Source organism: Balaenoptera acutorostrata, chromosome 11 (assembly GCF_949987535.1).
Source record: "Balaenoptera acutorostrata chromosome 11, mBalAcu1.1, whole genome shotgun sequence".
Taxonomy (NCBI): Eukaryota; Metazoa; Chordata; class Mammalia; order Artiodactyla; family Balaenopteridae; genus Balaenoptera; species Balaenoptera acutorostrata.
In genome coordinates this window covers 60,311,545-60,329,814 of record NC_080074.1, presented here as the reverse complement: position 1 = coordinate 60,329,814, position 18,270 = coordinate 60,311,545, and the positions used below count along the sequence as shown (strand labels likewise).

Sequence of the window (18,270 nt, the reverse complement as noted above, 5' to 3'; positions counted from 1 at the left end):
TCTCCAGCTCCTGGGAGGTTAGAAGCACAATACCTTGCTGAGTTTTTCTATCTGGCGCTCTAGCTCTGGGATGCTAGATGCTATGACATCAACCTGGAGAAGAAACAAGTAGACACCAAGAGAAAGGGAATCATCAGATTCAAGAAAAAAATAATCTGTTTTCCAACTCCCACTTTCCTTGGTCTGGGCTAGTACCTCTCCATCTCTTCGACCCCTACGGCCATGGACAGCAGCTGTGGTCTCCTCCTCTTCCTCCTCTTCCATGCCACTGGTCTCCTCCATGATCCGAGAACTGCGCCTCCGCCCCAGGCCTTCCTCCGGCCCCTGCAGCTCTACCTCAGGTCGCCCAGTTCGCTTGGCCAAAGCAGTTTTCAATCTTGACATAGACAGATTAAAGGAAACCGTGGTGAGGAACATGATACCACCACAAAAGGAACACAGTGAATCTAAACAATCCCAGGCCCTGGGGTAAGGTCCCAACCCCAGGGGAGGGGCTAAGGACACTGAGTTCCAAGCAAAAGTCCTGGCTATGCTTCACTCTTTCCCCCTTCTCTCCTCTGTCCTGTCCCTACCTCCGGAGCCGGCCTTCAACAATCCACTTGTTTTTCCTGTAGCTGGACATACTCTCCAGAGTCTTGTCAATCTCACTGCAGGGGAACAGGGAATGGGATTCTGAGGGAGAAGTGGCAGCACATACACAGAAGAAGGGAGGCTCAAGGGTAAAGGGAGTTTCATCCTAGAGCCTAGATTGGATGAACAGCAGAGGAAGGCTTGGATTCTCCCAGAGAAGAAAATTAGATTCAGTCCTAAGTCACACCAGCATGTCCAGAGCATGGCAGCGGACACACATCGCCGAGGATTTCTAAATGGCTAACCCCCTCCCCCATCCCATTCTGACCAAGGCACACAATAACCAGCCCCACCCCTGCCCCTCACTTGATGATGAGGGTGGAGCCATTGAGCTCATGCACAAGGAAGGCCAGGACAGCAGCCTTCTGCTGGGGCGGCTGGGCTTGAAAAGGCTGGGTGCGCAGGCTGTCGCAGAGGGCTGGCTCCACTCCATACGCCATGAGGAAGCAGCGCAGGATCTCAGACACATTGTCTCTTGTTAGTGGGATCTCGGTCACCTTCTCCCCCAAGATCTTTAAGGACTGTTTGGAGGAGAGCATGATAGGAGTTAAGAGAGAAAGAGGAACAACTCAAGTTGGGTGAATCCGGAGCAGGAAAATACAATAGAACTACGGGGTTAAGATAGGAAAAGAAGAAAAGAATGAAAGTTGATAGGACAGATGACAGAAGGAAAAGGACAGGTGCAAAAGAAAAGGAGTAAATTAAAGGAAAATGAACAAAGTAAGCAGAAGGAGGTCAGAAAGAAAAAGAAATAGAAGAGAAAAAAATATATGGAAAACAGAAACAGGAAGAAACTACAGATCTTCCTCCACTTGTCCCTGGAGAGAATGACGAGAGTCAGGACCTAAAACCTTAAAGCAGTGAGTAGAAGTAACCTAGGAGAAGACGCAATAAATTACCAGAAGGGCTAGCATGCAGTATATAGATCTTCCTCAACTTATGATGAGGTCATGTCCCAATAAACCTATCATAAATTGAAAATATTCTAAGTTGAAAATGCATTTAATACACCTAATCTACAGAACATGATAGCTTAGCCAACCCTACCTTAAACATGCTCAGAACATTTACATTAGCCTAGAGTTGGGCAAAATCATCTAACGCAAAGCCATTTTATAATAAAATGTTGACTATCTTGTGTAATCTACTGAATACTGTACTGAAAGTGAGAAACAGAATGGCTGCATGGGTACAAAATGGCTGTAAGTGTATCAGTGAACACGTGGCTGACTGGGAGGTGTGCCTTGCTGCCGCTGCCCAGCATCATTAGAGAGTATCGTACTGCGTTTCTCTAGCCCAGGAAAAGATCAAAATCAAAATGTGAAGTACAGTTTCCACTGAATGCGTATCACTTTTGAACCACTGTAAAGTCGAAAAATCATAAGCCAAACCACTGTAAACTGGGGACCATTTGTGTATCTCCCTTCACTTGTCCTGATCACTTTGGGAAGGGGCTTTCATGTGTTTAACTTAAAGAGGAAGCAAAACTGAGAAAAGCACGGATTCCAGGCCCTCTGAACCCGCCCAGGAAAGGACCTCACCTGACAGTAGGAAGGCAAGCCAGGATCATAGAGCGCAGCTTTCAGGAGCCGCACCAGCAGATCTTGCACCTCGCCCAAGCTGTCGCCTTGACACAGGAGTCCCTCCTGCAGGACCCCCAGGCTAGGTACATCTTTGGCAGGGTCAAAGCCCAGCACCTTGCCGAAGCTGTGCAGGAACTCCACAATGGTCAAGCAGTCTGAGAAGGCCCCACTAGGCAGGATCAGACCAGGGATGCATGAGAAGTCAGGCAGGGGCTGTAGAGACAAAAAGAGGTAGGGTGTTCTGTCAAACATATGGGAAGGCAACAGTCTGGATATCTAGGAGGCTCTTCCTTTCACAGAAGTGTCTTCATGGATGGCCCCTCCAGGACCTGTTACTCTCCCCTCACTACCTGGTGGTCAGTCAGACACATGTCCTCTGTAGGCTTCTTCATCTCCTCCAAGATCATCTGCTGCCTCTGCCGCTCCTCCAAGCGCCTCTGTGTGGCCAGCGCTTTATCTGCTTTACAGGCTGGCTTGGCTTTGGCCACCTCCTCCTTTTCCTTCATTTTTACCTTCTCCTTTTTCTCCCTCTTGACTTTTTCCTTCAGTTTTTCCTGCTTTGTTTTTACTTTCTCCTTCTCAGCCTAGCCACCCAAGGGAGAGAGGAATCAAGAGTGCCATAAAGATTCAAGTCACCACCCTTTCCAGGTCCCCGTCCTCCCCACCTTACACCCAGAAACATGACTATAAAACGAGACCAACTCACACGTCTTGCAAAATCAGTTTGGTGACTTCAAAGTTATGCTTGTGTGTACATGCACCTACCTTCGATTTCTTCTTGGCCTCCTTCTGCTTTAAGCTCTTGGTCTCTTGTTTTCTCTTGTTCTTGGCCTGTAAACCATAAGGGAAGTCATTTCTCCTCAAACTCTGAAAGCATCACTGCTACGACTAGCATTCAAAAACAGACAAGGGTACTGGGGAGGAGAGGTGAGACATGGGATGAGAGGTTGGCAATGGATCAATTCTCTCACCCTGGAGATGGCTCACATTATTCCTGAATAAGCCCAATTCTCTAAATGGCGAGTGGCAGACGTGGGAGAAGGAAGAGAAGACAGAGCAGCTGTAGGAAAAGTTAACCTACTGTGTAATCTCTCTGATGTCCCTCACCTGCCCTTGGTTAGTAGCCTGATACTCTCCCCGTTGTACCTTCTGCTTCATCTTCTTCTTGATTTTACTCATCTTTGCTTTATCTTCCTCATTCAGTGTTTCTGTGAGGGCAGAAAGAAAAATGAAGAGTGAGGCAGGCTGGCCAATCTCCAGCATCCAGAGCAGCACATGCCTGTCACAAAGCTGGCCTCCAAAGCAGCTCCCTGAAGAATCCAAAAGTTTGTGTTTTTTTGGTTTTTTTTGTTTTAAGTATACATAAAATGTTGGAGAAAAAATGTAGGAGAGGCATCTGCTATACAGGTAGCACAAAGAACTCAAATGGTATCTCCTGCCCAGAAGCACCAGCCCCTTGAACACTAGACTGCTTTAGAAGGGGTCCTAGGGGCCAAAACAGCAAAGTAGCCTTATAGCCTGTCTCTCCCCCAGGCTATCTGACAGATTGATTTTAGAACAAAGAAAGGAAACAGAAAAACTGCCAGGGAAAGCAGGTGGTCTTGAGTGGGAAGCACCAATTAAGCAAGAATGTGCCAGAAAGAAAGGGCCCAGATAATGGACACTTTAGCAGAATCATATCAAACTGACATAGCTATTGCTTATGCTCAGCTCCTATGTCTTGCTCTACTAAAAGGTCGGAATTTCTTCCCTTTTGGAAGACAATATTGAAGTGTGATTCTGCAAACAATAGTGTTTCAGAATTGGTGTTTTTGATATGACAGCACCTATCCTATTCTGGCACAGAAACACTACCACCACCACATCTGTACAGCAACCCTCTAAGTTAGACAGGTATTACCTGCAGATGAACCACTATAGGCTTTTATTAAAATATAAGTGACTTGCTCCAGGTCATACAGTCAGAATATGGCAGAGCTGGAACTCTGAATAGGAGACTGATGACTCCAAATTTTTTCAAATTTATACTATATCAGGGCAAGTGCAATATTTACTGAAAAATTAGACATTTCCAATCTGTCCATCCCACTAAAACAGTGCCAATTATCTTTTGGATTCAGATGTGAATTCTGAACCTCCATGATGGTGGCAATGAGTAAGGTAAGAGTGTATGTATGAGACAGCCAAAACCAGTAAGATAAGTGAGAAGCTGAAAGATGGAAAGAAAGGACATGAAAGCCCTCTCCTCTCATAACTATCTTTGGGGACCGCCCAGGCTCCACTAGTAAGAGAGTAACTCAGTAAAGAAACTGGTTGTAAAAGAAGTACCACAAAAGTGCTGGGACCCTGAGGCTGCTTTCCAGAGAGGGGAAGGTGATTCAGATTCATTTCTTCCAGATGTCAGTCACATTCCTGGGAAACCCAGGCATTAGCAATTCATCAACATTTCAGATACCTCAGAGAGTGAGCAGAATCCCCCAGTCATACCTTGGGCCTCCAGTTTCTTTAGGAGGCGGTTGTCTGTCTTATTCAACAGCTCAGTGATTTTGACCTTGGGTGGCCGACCTCGGCCCCGTTTCACCTTGGGGACGTCCTTGGTCTTGGCCTTCTCAGTGTTTCGAGGTCGGCCCCGTTTCCCAGTAATTGCCTGAATCCTGGATGGGATCTCCTCTGCTGAGAGCTGTACCCACTGCAAGCCCTGAGGTAATAAGGAAGACTCTTGTTACAATGGGAGGGAGTCTGTGCAAGCCACCAGGCCCTCTGAACCATTCAATGCCCAAGACTCTCCAAACCCCATGAGAGGAAGCTGCAGCTTGTCCATCAACCCTTTCTCAGACATAAAAGCACATTTAACCCTTGGGTGTGCACCTCTGGTGTGTCTCTCTCTTCAAAGAAATCACCAACAGGCATACGGGGACTGAAGCTGAAGTGCTCGCGGCGGACGTTGTGTACCACATTGCGGCTCAGGTACTATGAGGAGGAGGTAGAGTGGCATCAGTGAAGTTACAGCCCTACCACACCTATTGGCCAGCAATAGCCCAAGCAGAACAAGTCCCAGAGCAGACTACGCCAGCTTGTTGCCACTGGGCCCAAAAAAAGGAGTCTGTGCTTTCCTAAAAAAGTCCACGAAAGCTACATTACCTTGATCACTTCCGGGAACTGTTTCATCCTCTTCCCACAGGGGCCGTAATACCAGGTCTCCCCCTGCCATCGGTGGCTGCCCTTCTTGATGCGCACCTCTCTCCGCCACCTGCCAGAGAAGCACACGGGCCCTGCCGCCAGGTCACAGCCCTACCCACTCTCAAGCCACCCAGAAGCCAAGCCCACTGAGCAGATGGCCCGCCCCGCACCTGTCTCACTAGAACTGCATGTAGGTGCAGAGGGTCCTGAGATACAAGCTTGGCCAGAAGGCAGGCCTGGGCCACAAGCCCCTCAGCACCACAGGGGAAAGCAACACACCAGACTGCACAAGCCCAGAAAGACCTCCACCCCTCCCTTCACAAAGTCAGTGAGATGAGCAGCCAGAAACCCCCTCCCTAATGCCATTCAGGGCAAATTACTGGGTTTCCACTAAAGAGGATAAAAGACCTAAGAGAATAAAGGCAGAAGAGACAGAGGGTGGGGAGGCAAGCAGAAGAGTAAACTCACTGCTGACTCCATGAAATGACTCCGTAGAGGCCAGGGTTTAGTAAGGAACTCTGTGTTCTGAGCAACAGATTATTCTAAGACTAAGCCTTATCTTTCTCTCAAAACTTAAAGCAGAACTCAGACTTGGTGACCACAAGTAGCCTATGGGGGCGGGGGTGGGGAAGGTCAGGAAGGCAGTTATTCCTATAAAGCCCTTGGTGTGCTGGCTTGTCCATTCTGGTCTCATACTGTTCCTGACCTTAAAGTGTATTAAAAACAAAAAAAATCCCAATTCATGGGGACTAAGCCACTCCCCATTCACTGCTATTCCTTCTCTAAGCATACAGGACAAGGTAACTCATTTGGACATCTGAACCCTAGACCCACCAGCTGAATTTGGAAAAGATAACAGCAGTAGCCCCTTGAGGAAAAAACTGAGTGGTCACAAAATGAGGAAAGAATGGGTGAGAGGAGGAAGACCGTGACAGAGGAAGAAAGGAAGCCTAAGAATCTCATGCCCAGAAACATTATCACTGCAGGTAACTATCCTTTAACCCATTCTTGTCTAGCCCATTCCTCCCCATCTCAGATGAGAGAAGCTCCCTTCCCTTTTTCCTAGAGTCATTCATTAAATGTGTCAAAGGTCGATGCATGCACCAAACTAGAGCATTTACCCATGTTGGAGGGGAAGACGAACTTCTTCTGGGGTAGCAATACGTCTCCTCAGGACATCACCTTGGGGAGGAAGATAGGGGATACCCAAGTTAAGAGTTCAAGCAAAATACTGAGATGACAGGCCAGTGAGGAAGGGCTAAATGCCTCATGAGACAGAAACTTTTCCTGGAACCAGCTAGGGGTGGAACAGAATCTAGACACTCACCACTACCAGAGGGAGTGACTCCTTCTCCAGTGATCTCTTCCAGGTCAGCAGTCGTCTCAAGGAAGCTGCTGACATTCTTACTTGCTGGGGAGGCTGCTGGGAAGACAGCTGCTGGGGAAGGTGCGGGGGAGGCTTTTGGGGAGGTCACTGGGGAGGCTGTCAAGGAGACTTCAGAGGAGACGGGTGGGAGGGCTGCTGAGGAAGTTGGAGAGACTGTTGGGAAGGCTGCCGGGGAGATGGCTGGGGAAATTTCTGGGGAGGCTGCTGGAGAGACTTCTGGAGAGATTTCCGGTGAGGCTGCTGGAGAAACCGCCAGGGAGACTGCTGGCGAGGCTGTTGGTGAGACTGCTGGCGAGGCTGCTGTACGGAGCTGAAGAGTGGATGACTGGTCAGGGGCTGGCTGGGTCAGAGATGGTGGGAAGTCTGAAGCCTGAGTCTCCATGTCTTCCTGTTCTGCATCACTGCCATTATTCAGGTCAAAGCTAGTATCTAGAATCCAAAGGGACAGGATGGCTAAAGGAAGAATGATCATATAAAACAAGAGAATCTACTCAGACAAACCTGGATGAAGCTAAACAAGGTTACTTCAAGGGCTTTCCCCTAGGGTTGGAAAAAGAGAAGTAGCCTCTGGCTCTCTTCCCCTACCGTTCATGAAGGTTAAAGGGCAAAACTGCTGCTGCTGTCACTGTGTGAAGAAATACCTTTCACCTGGAGCCAGTAAAGGCCTCTGGCCTCCTTTCTCCCACAAACTCCAAGTCTCACCCCACAAGTTCTTTTGGGCACGGGGCAGAAGTCAGAGAGCTGTTTTTAGTCCCACCACACACTATTCCATGGCCTCCTCAGCTCCCAGGAAGGCGCTCTCACAGAATCCCCACCCCTAAGGCCTGCTCTCTCACCTCTGCCCAGGCCAAGGACTTCCTCTGCCCTAGCTCTCCTCACTTACCTTGCAGAACAGACTCCCCAAGGACAGGTGGAGAGGTGGGGCTGGCAAAGATAGAGGCTGAAGTTTGACTGTCATCTGCCAGGAGACTGAAGGCAGTGGCATTATTGAGGGAAGGACAATCGAGGGCAGAGATCACAGGGCTGTCCTCAAGAGGCAGCTTGTCCTCTGCACCCATCAGCTCTGTGTCATCTATACCGTAGAGTCCTCCAGTCACTGGCTCTTCAGGGGTGGAAAAATCAGAAAGCAAGAGTTAAGAAATACTAGTCTGAATATATCCAGTTCTAGTTCCTATAGTGTGAAGCTTCTTTCTAATATTAGGGAAAGGCAAGGCAATGGTTTCTACCCATAGACCAACACAAAATTCTAGCATCTATCATAAAATAGGCCTTTCTTATATTTCAGTGGGGTAAAAGGTAATCGTTCAATGGCAAGTTAGTGAGAACCCAAATAGCCCATCTGTGTGGTAATAAGTCCCTATCCAGGGCTCCTGGCCAAAAGGAACACTGGGAGAGAACCTGGGAAATGAACCAATTCAGCTCAGAGTGCAGTTGGCCCAGTCAGGCCTGTGGCATGAAACTGTGGTCTGCCACAGGATCATCTGGAGACCCCAGTGCCCCAGATTCCCAAATACTTTCCCTGGCTTACTAACTCTTCCAGGTGGTATAAGCTGACTACCCTCTACATAGATACGTTGAAGGGAGCCAATCTCCAAGCCTACCCGGTGCCAAAGTGTTGAAGGGCTCCAGAGAGACTTCACTGAGGATTGGAGTGTCTTCCAGTTGATCAGGAAGATGTGAAGGATCATCTAAGCAGCTCACTGTGGGATCAGGGACCAAGACTGAGACCTCTTGGTGTAATGATTCCACAGAAGGGACAGAGCCGTTGTAACCACACATCTTTAGTTCTAGGAAATCCCAGGAGAGGGCAAAAGTCAAAATCAGTGCCGTCAATGGGTTCAGTTAGCTATTAGTAGGCAATCTTTGCTAGAGGGATGGATGTTCATTCTTTCAACATTTATGGGTCCCAGTTCTATGTTGGGTACCGATCATACCGAGAACTTTTGAGTACACAAAGATGTGCGAGGAAGATCCTGCAGCAGGTAAAGAGGGGAAAGAAGAGTGGGGTCTGAGACAAGAACCCCATCATGTTCTCAGCTGTTTCCCCCATCCAGTTAAACAGAGAAAACATCCTGTGATTTTACAGGGTAGTCACCCTTGTACTTGGAATCAATAGCAGACTAAGCATTTATCTATTCTGAGGGGAAAGATGAGAGGGACTGCACATGTACCTATGCTAACAACAACAAAAAAGAAAGGAAACTGTGAGTAGACAAGCAATGGTGTGCTCTGCCTGTTCCTTCCCTCCTGCATGTGCCAATCACTACTTAGGGCTCAGCCCACTTTAGCAGCCAGTCTGGCCCTGCCGTAGTCAAATCAAATTGGCCTCTTTGCCTCCTGCTGATGCCCCAACCCCTTCCTATAACTTAGAAGAAGGCTTTCTTGATGCAGGGTGTCTGTTGGGGCTGTTTCGGGCTCGCCCACCTGCCCTCTCCAGGCCAGCAGCTCTGCATGAGCTTGAAATAATTTGCACTCCCACTCTCGAGCTGGTGCTGCTGCCACAAAAACACCAGCCACTTGGCTCTGCTAATCACCAACATGCAAATCAGCCTCCACTGCAGAGAGCTGGAAAGACAAGTTTTCCTCACCTCAAAAAGCCACTGCGCCCCCCAGAGCCCCATTTTCCCTCTCCCAACCCAGCTCACAGACCCACAGTTATACCTGGCTGCTCCTCTTCCAGCTCGAGGCTGCCTACCAAGCCAGTGCCATTCTCCGCCACAACTGAAGTCAGCTCCTTTTCTGCTGCCTCATCAGGATGGATACCACTGCCTACCTCCTGGGAGGGTGCAAAGGTCTGGATGCTGGATCCCAACATAGGAGAAGTCTGTGGGGAGGTGAAAAAACTAGGGGGTCCATTGGGCATCACCTCAAAATTCTGGTCAGGAAAGGAATCATATAGTTCCTGTGAATCGAAGTTAAGCCCCATGGGACTCTGGGTACCGTTGGCCCAGAACTCTTGGCTCCCAGCCCGAAGGTTAGTGTTGTGACTTGGGGATGAAGGTTGCCGGCTGCCCCCAAGGATGCCGTTGAGTGGGTATTGTCCCCCCGAGAACTGGGAGAGAAGGGGTGGGTCCTTGAGGTTGCTGCCAGGATTGGCAGATGGGTACTGTGAGTAGTTCCAGAGACAGTCATAGGCCACGTTGGGGTGATGGAGGTGTGAGGTGCTGGAGGAGTGGGAAGCAGAGTTCAAAATCCCTGAAGTAGTAGTGTGAGATACAGTAGATAAGCCATTAACATTCACATCCCCATTCAAACCTGGCAGAGAAGGAGGGAAAAGGGTCAGTTACAGCTATGTATGCAAGTAACACTATAAATTCTACTAAAGGAACAGCACTGACTAGAAAAAGGGAAGGTGAAGGGGTGGGGGATTCCCCCTCTACTGTATTTATAGTTTTTTGGTCTCCAGGGAACACCAAACCCAGATGCTCCTGGGTGGAAGCTTAGCAATCGCTGCTGAGGCTGCTGAGTAGGGGACTGGGGAACTCTCCCAGCCTACCACAAGTGACCAGCAGAGAGCTGGCTGCTCTTGATGCTCAGGGCTTTTTAAATTTTTTTTTTTTAATGAAACTGTTCGCAGATGCCCTACAGTGACTTGCATTCTTCCCCACCCTCATTCCCTGGAGGAATTCTTCCCTTGGAGTGGCATGACTGAACTCTCTGCCCCCCACCCCCTGCCGCCTTCCCCAGTGCCTGTTTGCCCCACAGTGGCACCAGAAGGGACAGCCTCCACCTCACTGGCACATGCAGATCCAGCACTTTGTGCTGGGCTAAGAATAGAATTTGCAGTCACCACAGCAGAAAGATCCCAGCTCGGAAGGCTGGGCTTGGCCCCTCACCATAGGCACTGGAGGGTAATACGCAGGGGGGGAAATCTCTGCATGAGCAGTACTGCAGACTTCAGTTCTCAACACCAATGGCAGCCTCTGGACCGGAGGGCAATCAAATAAAAGGAACCAAGATACTAAGGAAGCTTCGGGGGACGTGGTGGGAACAGTCCTCCAGCGAAATAAGGGAGTTTCTATCTATCTGCAACCCCCTTGTGAAGGACAGGAGGGAGTGGTGAAGTATAAGCCTGTGGCAGTATTTTTCTGCTGCAAGGAAGGAGGCAAACATTTGTGCCTCCCTCTGCTTCCAAGCATAAAGTACCTGAAACCAAGGCAAGATTAGAGAGGTACTTGGCAGGGCCATGGTACAGAGCAACTGATAAGCCAAATCCAGGAAAAGACCTGATCCTGGCAGCAACACTTCCGTCTGGAATTATAGATGTTTCTCTCTGGGGAACTAGGTAAGAATTAAAACTCTCCCTGTCCCTATCTTCTATCCACAAGGACAGGAGGTGGCACAAGCACTTCAAGCATCTGCTCTCTTCTCTGCTGCACAAACTAAAAGGCAAACACACCCCAACCTTCACCCAACCCCTCCACCCCCAGTCCTAGGGGAGGGCTACTCCAGCCTCTAAAAGCAGCTTCTTAGAGGGCTGGCCCTTTATCTCTTTCTCACGGGTCCAACCTGGTTATCAGAAGCAGCAGCCGGGGAACAGGGCTAGGGAACAGCAGCAGCCACCTCACCACTCTGGCAGTAGCCAGGGAACAGGGCTGACAGAAGAGCAAGCTAAGATGAAAAGGCCAGTACGTTTTTCTAATCCCTTCCAGCCTTAAAATGAAAAGTGTTGCTTCCATAAACCCCTAGAACTTGTTCTTAGAAGTTTGACTTCTCTCCAGCAGCTGGAGTTCTGAGGATTCACTTCCTCCCTTCCCACCTGGCATAAAAGAGAGCTGTTGTGAAGTAGCCGGTCCAGAGCCAAACCTTACCCCATCAACCTGCTCTAAAGGAGCGGTGCCCACTCCCTCCCAGGCCATGTGGCCCTCGCACTCACTTTTCCCTTGCTGGGGGAAGTTCATGGGAGACCCGTTAGTGTAGAGCCCCTCCCCTGAGGAGGGAGAGGGTTTCAGTCCTGAGGCAGCAGGTGCAGGGGGAAGGCCAGTAAAGTTAAAATGGTCGTTTGCCTCCATTTCTGTAGGAGGGGAGAGAGAAGGGAAGAAAAATACTGGCGGTTAAACAAGGTTATGTCACCTGGAATCTTCTAGAGGGAATGCCCCCTCCCCTCCATCTACTTTACTTACCCTTCTCCTACCCAGGTACTGGATTGGGAGGGAGGGGGGTTGCAGGGGGGAGTGGGGAAGGAGAGAAGAGAAGAGGAAGTGGAAATATACTCCTAACCTGGGCAATGACCTCATAGAAACAGTGTTTTAAAAAGTCAGAATTGTGGAGATAAAAAGAGTTAGGGAGAAAACCAAGATACACACCTAGAGGAGTCTTCCCCCTGTATAAGCCCCACCCTCTTAACTCCCAGCCCAGGTTACCCCTCTATGTTAGATATTAGCCCTCAATTGCAACATTTAACATTCTCCATCCTTCCCCCCAACCCCCGCCAAGGTAAGGCCAGAGTCCCACTCTCAGGGTATACAGAAGGTTCTCAAAGCCATCTTTTTGACAGGAAAGCATGGACGTGTTGGCAGAAAAAGCATGTTTAATACATATACTGTTTTATTATTATAGTTGAGTTAAGAAATTTCCACGTTACCCTATCCATAGCCCTAGACATCTGAAGAAGATAGTATAGTTAACTGAGTAAAGGAATTTGAAAAGAATACATTTCAGGAAAGGTGACCATAATAGCAAAAGTCAAATCATCCAGTAACACGTCTACTCCTTTTTCATGGGAAATACCATTCTCTCTAAGAATATAGCTCACAAAAGTGTCAGAGCTGGAAAACTGATTAAATAAGAGAGTGTCCCAAGGAACAGTATTCTATTATGTCTACTGTGATTACTTCCCCATGTTTTGGTTTCGTGGCTTAAATGTAAATGGTCACTGAGAGTATAGCTAGGTACTTAAAGTTGTAAAGTGCAGTGGCTCATTGGGGAGTAGTATGGTTAAAAAGCTCTTCACCCTCTCCTGAATACGATGAGGTGATATACTACTAGCAATGATGATGAGAATAAATTTACCTTCGATAGAGCAAAGAGAAGAAGGAAGAAGACAGAAAGCAGAAGCTAGAATTACTGGCAAAGTCTGACACATCAATCAGATACTTATGATGTACTAGCGCATACTAATTTGTTATGTGAGAGACATGATCTGTCTTGATACAGAAAAAGCAACTCCTTTGGTTACCACAGAAGAGTAAAGGACAGAAGAGTTCAGGTATAAAGATTTCTTTATCAAGCTCCCAAGATGAGATAATAAGCAAACCTAGGTGATGTTTTAAATAACCTCTTAAAAAAAAAACAAACTATAAGTAAAGCTTTTAAAAGAATGAATAAATCAGTTAAGAACACATAAGACCACTGCCCAAGGTTTGCAAGAATCATATTCTTGAGCATGCTAGATAATGCAAATTAGCCACCATTAGGTGAATCTAACATAATTCTGAGCATGAAATATAAACCCTGTACAGTATGTATATGGCATGACAGCTATAAGATTTTCCATGCTTGGGACTTCCCTGGTGGCAGTGGTTAAGAATCCACCTGCCAGTGCAGGGGACACAGGTTTGATACCTGGTCCGGGAAGATCCCACATGCCGCGGAGCAACTAAGCCTGTGCGCTCTAGAGCCCGTGCTCAAGAGAAGCCACCGCAATGAGAAGCCCGCGCACTGCAACGAAGAGTACCCCCCCGCACCGCCTGCAACTACAGAAAGCCCATGTGCAGCAACAAAGACCCAACGCAGTCAAAAATAAATAAATTCAATAAATTAAAAAAAAAAAGATGTTCCATGCTTAATACCATAATTGTCTCTACCTTTATCAATTTTAACTGGAATTTAAAAAATAAAAGCAGGGGCTTCCCTGGTGGCCCAGTGGTTAAGACTCTGCCTGCCAGTGCAGGGGACACGGGTTCGAGCCCTGGTCCAGGAAGATCCCACATGCTGTGGAGCAACTAAGCCCGTGCACCACAACTACTGAGCCTGCGCTCTAGAGCCCGCGAGCCACAACTACTGAGCCTGCGTGCCGCAGCTACTGAAGCCTGCGCAGCTAGAGCCCGTGCTCCACAACAAGAGAAGCCATTGCAATGAGAAGGACGTGTGCCGCAAGGAAGAGTAGCCCCTGCTTGCCACAACCAGAGAAAGCCCAAGCGCAGCAAAGAAGACCCAACGCAGCCAAAAATAAATAAATAAAGTAAATAAATTAAAATAAATAAGTAAATAAAAAATAAAAGCAATTTGTATTTTGTCAATTTAAGGGGGGAAAAAATTTTAGGATAAACTCATTTCCCATACAGGATTTCCCATCTTCACTCTAAAATAAGCAGCAGACCCAAACGTGCTTTGCATCAATGAAGAAACTCGGTCTCTACAGAAGACCTCAGGGGCCCCCAGCATTTCCTCTAAAGACCATCCTCAGCACTAAGGGATCTGAAAAATAAGCATCATGAGATTAGTGACCCTTCCGAAATGAAAGACACCAAGGAGGAAAGTTCATTCCCTATACTCTAGGTTAGGTTCCTTCCAAAGCTTACATCACAGGGAGGACTTCCTGGAGGTCCAGTGGTTAAGATTTCGCCTTCCAATGCATGAGATGCGGGTTTGATCCCTGTTGGGGGAGCTAAGATCCCACTTGCCTCTCGGCCAAAAAACCAAAACATAAAACAGGAGCAGTATTGTAACAAACTCAATAAAGACTTTAAAAATGGTCCACATCAAAAAAAAAAAAAAATCTTTAAAAAACAAAACAAAACAAAACAAAGCTTACATCACAGGGAATTCCCTGGCAGGCCAGTGGTTAGGACTTGGTGCTTTCACTGCCAGGGCCCAGGTTCGATCCCTGGTGGGGAAACTACACGCCGCCAAAAAAAAAAAAAAAAAAAAAAAAAGAGGACATTCAAGGATTCATTTCGCAAGTCTAGAAATGCTATGCCTGGAGAGCCAATCTCATCTGATCCCCACATCTCCTCTCCCCCAGTTTTATGCACAGCCACACCTCTGCTGTGCGCTGGACTATATTCTCCCACTCAATGATAGGCCACAGTTCGTTTTTCCTTTTTCTGTTTGAATCCACGAGGAAACTAGTGACCTTCTCATCTCTGCTACTCTGGGACAGCATAGCATTTCCTGTCTCACAAATTACATACTAATAAGCATAAATGGATGGCTTACAGAAATCAGATAAGTAAAAGGAATGGGAAGTTATCTAGTGCCTGAGGTCTGTTTCCCCAGGAGCCTCTACTGAGGGGTCATCAGGACCACAATCACTTCATTTATAAGAAGCTTCCTAGAAACATAAAATACTCTGTGCTGTGCAGTGAGATCAGCGCAACAACAGTGAGCTCTAGGTGCAAATCCCAGCTCTACTACCACTAGCTGTGTGACCCTGATCAAGTTACTTAATGTTGCTGAGCCTCTACTTCATCATTAGTAAAAATTTTAGTGCTTACCTCCAGGGCTTGTGAGGATTAAATGAGAAAATCTATATAACGGACCTGGCACAGCATCTGTCACCCAGCAAGCACTCAATAAATTTTAGCTATTATTATTAGACAAAAAAGAGTAAAAACTATTTTTTGTTTTTAGTTTTTAAAAAGATAGTCATGTCCAAAGGGTCAAAATATAATTTAAAACCATTACTATTTTTACTAGTATGGGAGATACTACAAAATCAGGGATGATCCTCCCAGCCAGACTTCCTTGTATGCAACTAGACTCTTGATTTCAAGAGAAGTTTTGTATGTGGGATCTTAGTTCCCTGATGAGGGATCGAACCCAAGCCCCCTGCATTGGCAGAGAGGAGTCTTAACCACTGGATGGTTAGGGAAGTCCCTACACTCTTGATTTCAGATGTCACTTAAATATAGGATCACATTATAGGAATGCAAAGAAAATGCGGGCAGCTCCTCTCAGCAATAAAACCAGGGTTACTTTATTTTAACCTTCCTACCCAAGATGCTTTACACAATAAAGCCTGAAGGTAAATTATGTCCTCCCATCTAGAGCTAATAAGAAGAACAGTAAAGCAAAGGAGAGTGCCTCCCTTTGAACTAATGGGATTTTGGCCAAATGAAAAAAGAAATCAGTCAGTGCCCAACCCCCAGAATAGTAGACAGCTCTCCTGACCAGGAAGTACAATCAGGCCAGCACCCAGCCCAGTCCCAGTAGTATGTAAATGGATCTCTTAAGGGCCTCTAAGCTTCATTTATAAGAGTTAAGGGACATTGCCCCTTAAGCTTGAGGCAGTAAAGCTCTTGCCACATGGCCAAATAGGCTGCTCTTTCTCTCAGTTGCTACTGAAGAGTTACTACTCTGTGGACCTGTGACATGGTTTTGACAGAAAAGGGCTGACAATGCACAATGTTGAAATAAATGTTACAAATTTCAACACTGTTGCAGGTGCCCTGACCAACCCTAACACTCAGACCTCTGAGGTTACCCCCAGAAAGACAAGACACAGTAACACCATCTAGCTGGACACCTGAGCAGTCCCTGCAGCTCCTTGGTTCATTCTTCCCACATAGAATACTAAAATTCCACAAATAGAGAGGTTTCTAATTTTGGGGGGTGGGGAGAGATTTCAAATGTCTATCTTTACTAAACAGTGAATGTAAATCTTGCAGTATAGTAAATAAATCATACTATACTACATTTTAGATTGGTAACTACATTTTAGATTTGTAATTGTGAATGTTATGAAGGATACTTCTGAACTCTACACATCTCTGGAATCATCCACCATACTCTAATACAGTGGTTTCCAACCAGGGTGATTTTGCCCCCAAGGCACATTTAGTTATGTAGAAAGGTACATGCTACTGGCATTTAGGAAGTCAAAGCTGGGGATGCTCCTAATGATCTTGTAATACACAAGACAGCCCACTACAACAAAGGATTATTTGGTTCTTGCTCAATCAAGAGCAAGGTTGAAAAACCCTGCTCTACCACAAAAGCTGCCTCATTTCCCATTTTTACCCTATACCCTGGGGAAGATCCCAAAGTTTTCACTACTCCCAATTCCTGATGCTGCAAACAAGCATGCCTTCACTTTCAAATCTAAAAACTCCTTCCTGGCTAAGCTGTCTTCCTCCACCAAAAGAGTTCCAAGTGCCAAGCCACAAAATCAACATGCCTTCTTCCCCAGTAAGGATAGCCCATTCAGACAGCCCTGGTAACAATCTTCCCTTGGAACCCAGACTCAGACTACAGCCATACTGACTGAGACTCATTCTCTCAAAATGTCCTTTCCTTAACCCCCTTTTCCTAGTCAGGACAGTGAGGCAGAAGGAAGATGATGAAAGAGGGAAGATTATTATCCTAAGGGAGGCTACTCAAAGACAACTGCCATGTCCAGGCTGCACAGAAGAACACAAAGATGATTGTTCTCTGTCCTTCTTTCTTCTATACTATGTAGGTTCTACAGCATCAACCAGAAATTAAGTTCTACCATTATATCTCCAGCACTTTAGTGCTAAGTACATTAAAAAAATGAAAGGAAATACTTGTTGAACTCATAGATTGAGCAAATGAATGAGTAAATCTGTCTTTTCTGTCACTACCAACTTATTCATCCAATAAAGTTTGTGATTTTTGCTCCCACCATTCTCAAGAGAACCAAAAAATTCCTAGAGGGAAGAAAGGCCCCAAATCTTGACATATTTTAGACAGATGTCTCATGCAGAAAATAAGGCCTGGAAACAGGGAAGCATGATTTAACTGAACACTCAAGGTATATAGCAGGTTTTAAAGTATTTGGCAACTGAATAAAGGAACCATATACTAACAATCTAGGCTAGGTTTTCTGCCACAGCTCTGGTCACTTCACTGTCAGAGGACTGGAAATGCCTTTAAATTGCAGGACACTAAAAACCACACTCCAGAGGTTGTAACAAGGTTATTTCCCTTTCAAGCTCTGATTGTTTCTCAGAATTTCAGCTCTAACAGTTAATGACTTCACCCCTTCCTTCAAAAATCTATCCCCCTCCCCCCTAAAAAAAAAACTGAGCTGAGAAGGCAGGTTATACAGTGCCCAAGCCCAAGAGACCAAAAGTAGCAGTACCACTTGTCTCTTAAGAACCCTCACGGTTTTTGTTTTTTTCTGGCCGCACCTCGCAGCTTGTGGGATTTTAGTTCCCCGACCAGGGATCGAACCCAGGCCCTTGGCAGTGAGAACGTGGAGTCCTAACCACTGGACCACCTGGGAATTCCCAAGAACCCTCATGCTTTAGTTTTTAATGAATATTTGCTAAACTGTTTGGTAATATTTTCATTATGTAAAATGCCCCTTTAATTATTCTCTTTAACTAGGAGAAGGACAGAACACCACGTAACAATAACACAATGCTACTTCTACTGCCAGTGACCCAATCCAAGAACAGTCTCCAGAACTCTTCAAAGAAGACAGGTTTTTTGTTTTGCACAATTTTATAAATCTCAAAATTATGAAGACCAAAAAGTTGGTAAAAAATGGTCCCTCTGACCCATGTGCAGCAATGCCGATAA

General features: G+C 46.6%; 1 protein-coding gene across 6 annotated transcripts in view; it reads right to left on the bottom strand.

Moving 5' to 3' along the window:
* BAZ2A (bromodomain adjacent to zinc finger domain 2A) overlaps nucleotides 1–18,270 on the bottom strand; it is a 34,110-nt gene that overhangs the window by 7,193 nt on the left and 8,647 nt on the right. For 3 of the 6 annotated variants that reach the window (XM_007179622.2, XM_057557223.1, XM_057557222.1), the window contains 17 exons: nucleotides 11,657–11,794; nucleotides 9,442–10,035; nucleotides 8,382–8,567; nucleotides 7,664–7,882; nucleotides 6,721–7,209; nucleotides 6,515–6,575; nucleotides 5,355–5,463; nucleotides 5,082–5,183; nucleotides 4,701–4,911; nucleotides 3,321–3,421; nucleotides 2,979–3,044; nucleotides 2,564–2,797; nucleotides 2,172–2,426; nucleotides 937–1,151; nucleotides 573–647; nucleotides 196–376; nucleotides 34–93 (listed from right to left, as the gene is read on the bottom strand). In XM_007179622.2, coding sequence (XP_007179684.2) covers nucleotides 34–93; nucleotides 196–376; nucleotides 573–647; nucleotides 937–1,151; nucleotides 2,172–2,426; nucleotides 2,564–2,797; nucleotides 2,979–3,044; nucleotides 3,321–3,421; nucleotides 4,701–4,911; nucleotides 5,082–5,183; nucleotides 5,355–5,463; nucleotides 6,515–6,575; nucleotides 6,721–7,209; nucleotides 7,664–7,882; nucleotides 8,382–8,567; nucleotides 9,442–10,035; nucleotides 11,657–11,792 — 3,294 coding nt within the window. In that variant the 5' untranslated portion in view covers nucleotides 11,793–11,794. Of the gene's footprint in view, nucleotides 1–33; nucleotides 94–195; nucleotides 377–572; nucleotides 648–936; nucleotides 1,152–2,171; nucleotides 2,427–2,563; nucleotides 2,798–2,978; nucleotides 3,045–3,320; nucleotides 3,422–4,700; nucleotides 4,912–5,081; nucleotides 5,184–5,354; nucleotides 5,464–6,514; nucleotides 6,576–6,720; nucleotides 7,210–7,663; nucleotides 7,883–8,381; nucleotides 8,568–9,204; nucleotides 9,335–9,441; nucleotides 10,036–11,656; nucleotides 11,795–18,270 lie in introns of those variants that run through there. The other 3 variants (XM_057557224.1, XM_007179623.2, XM_057557225.1) reach the window with 3 other exon arrangements.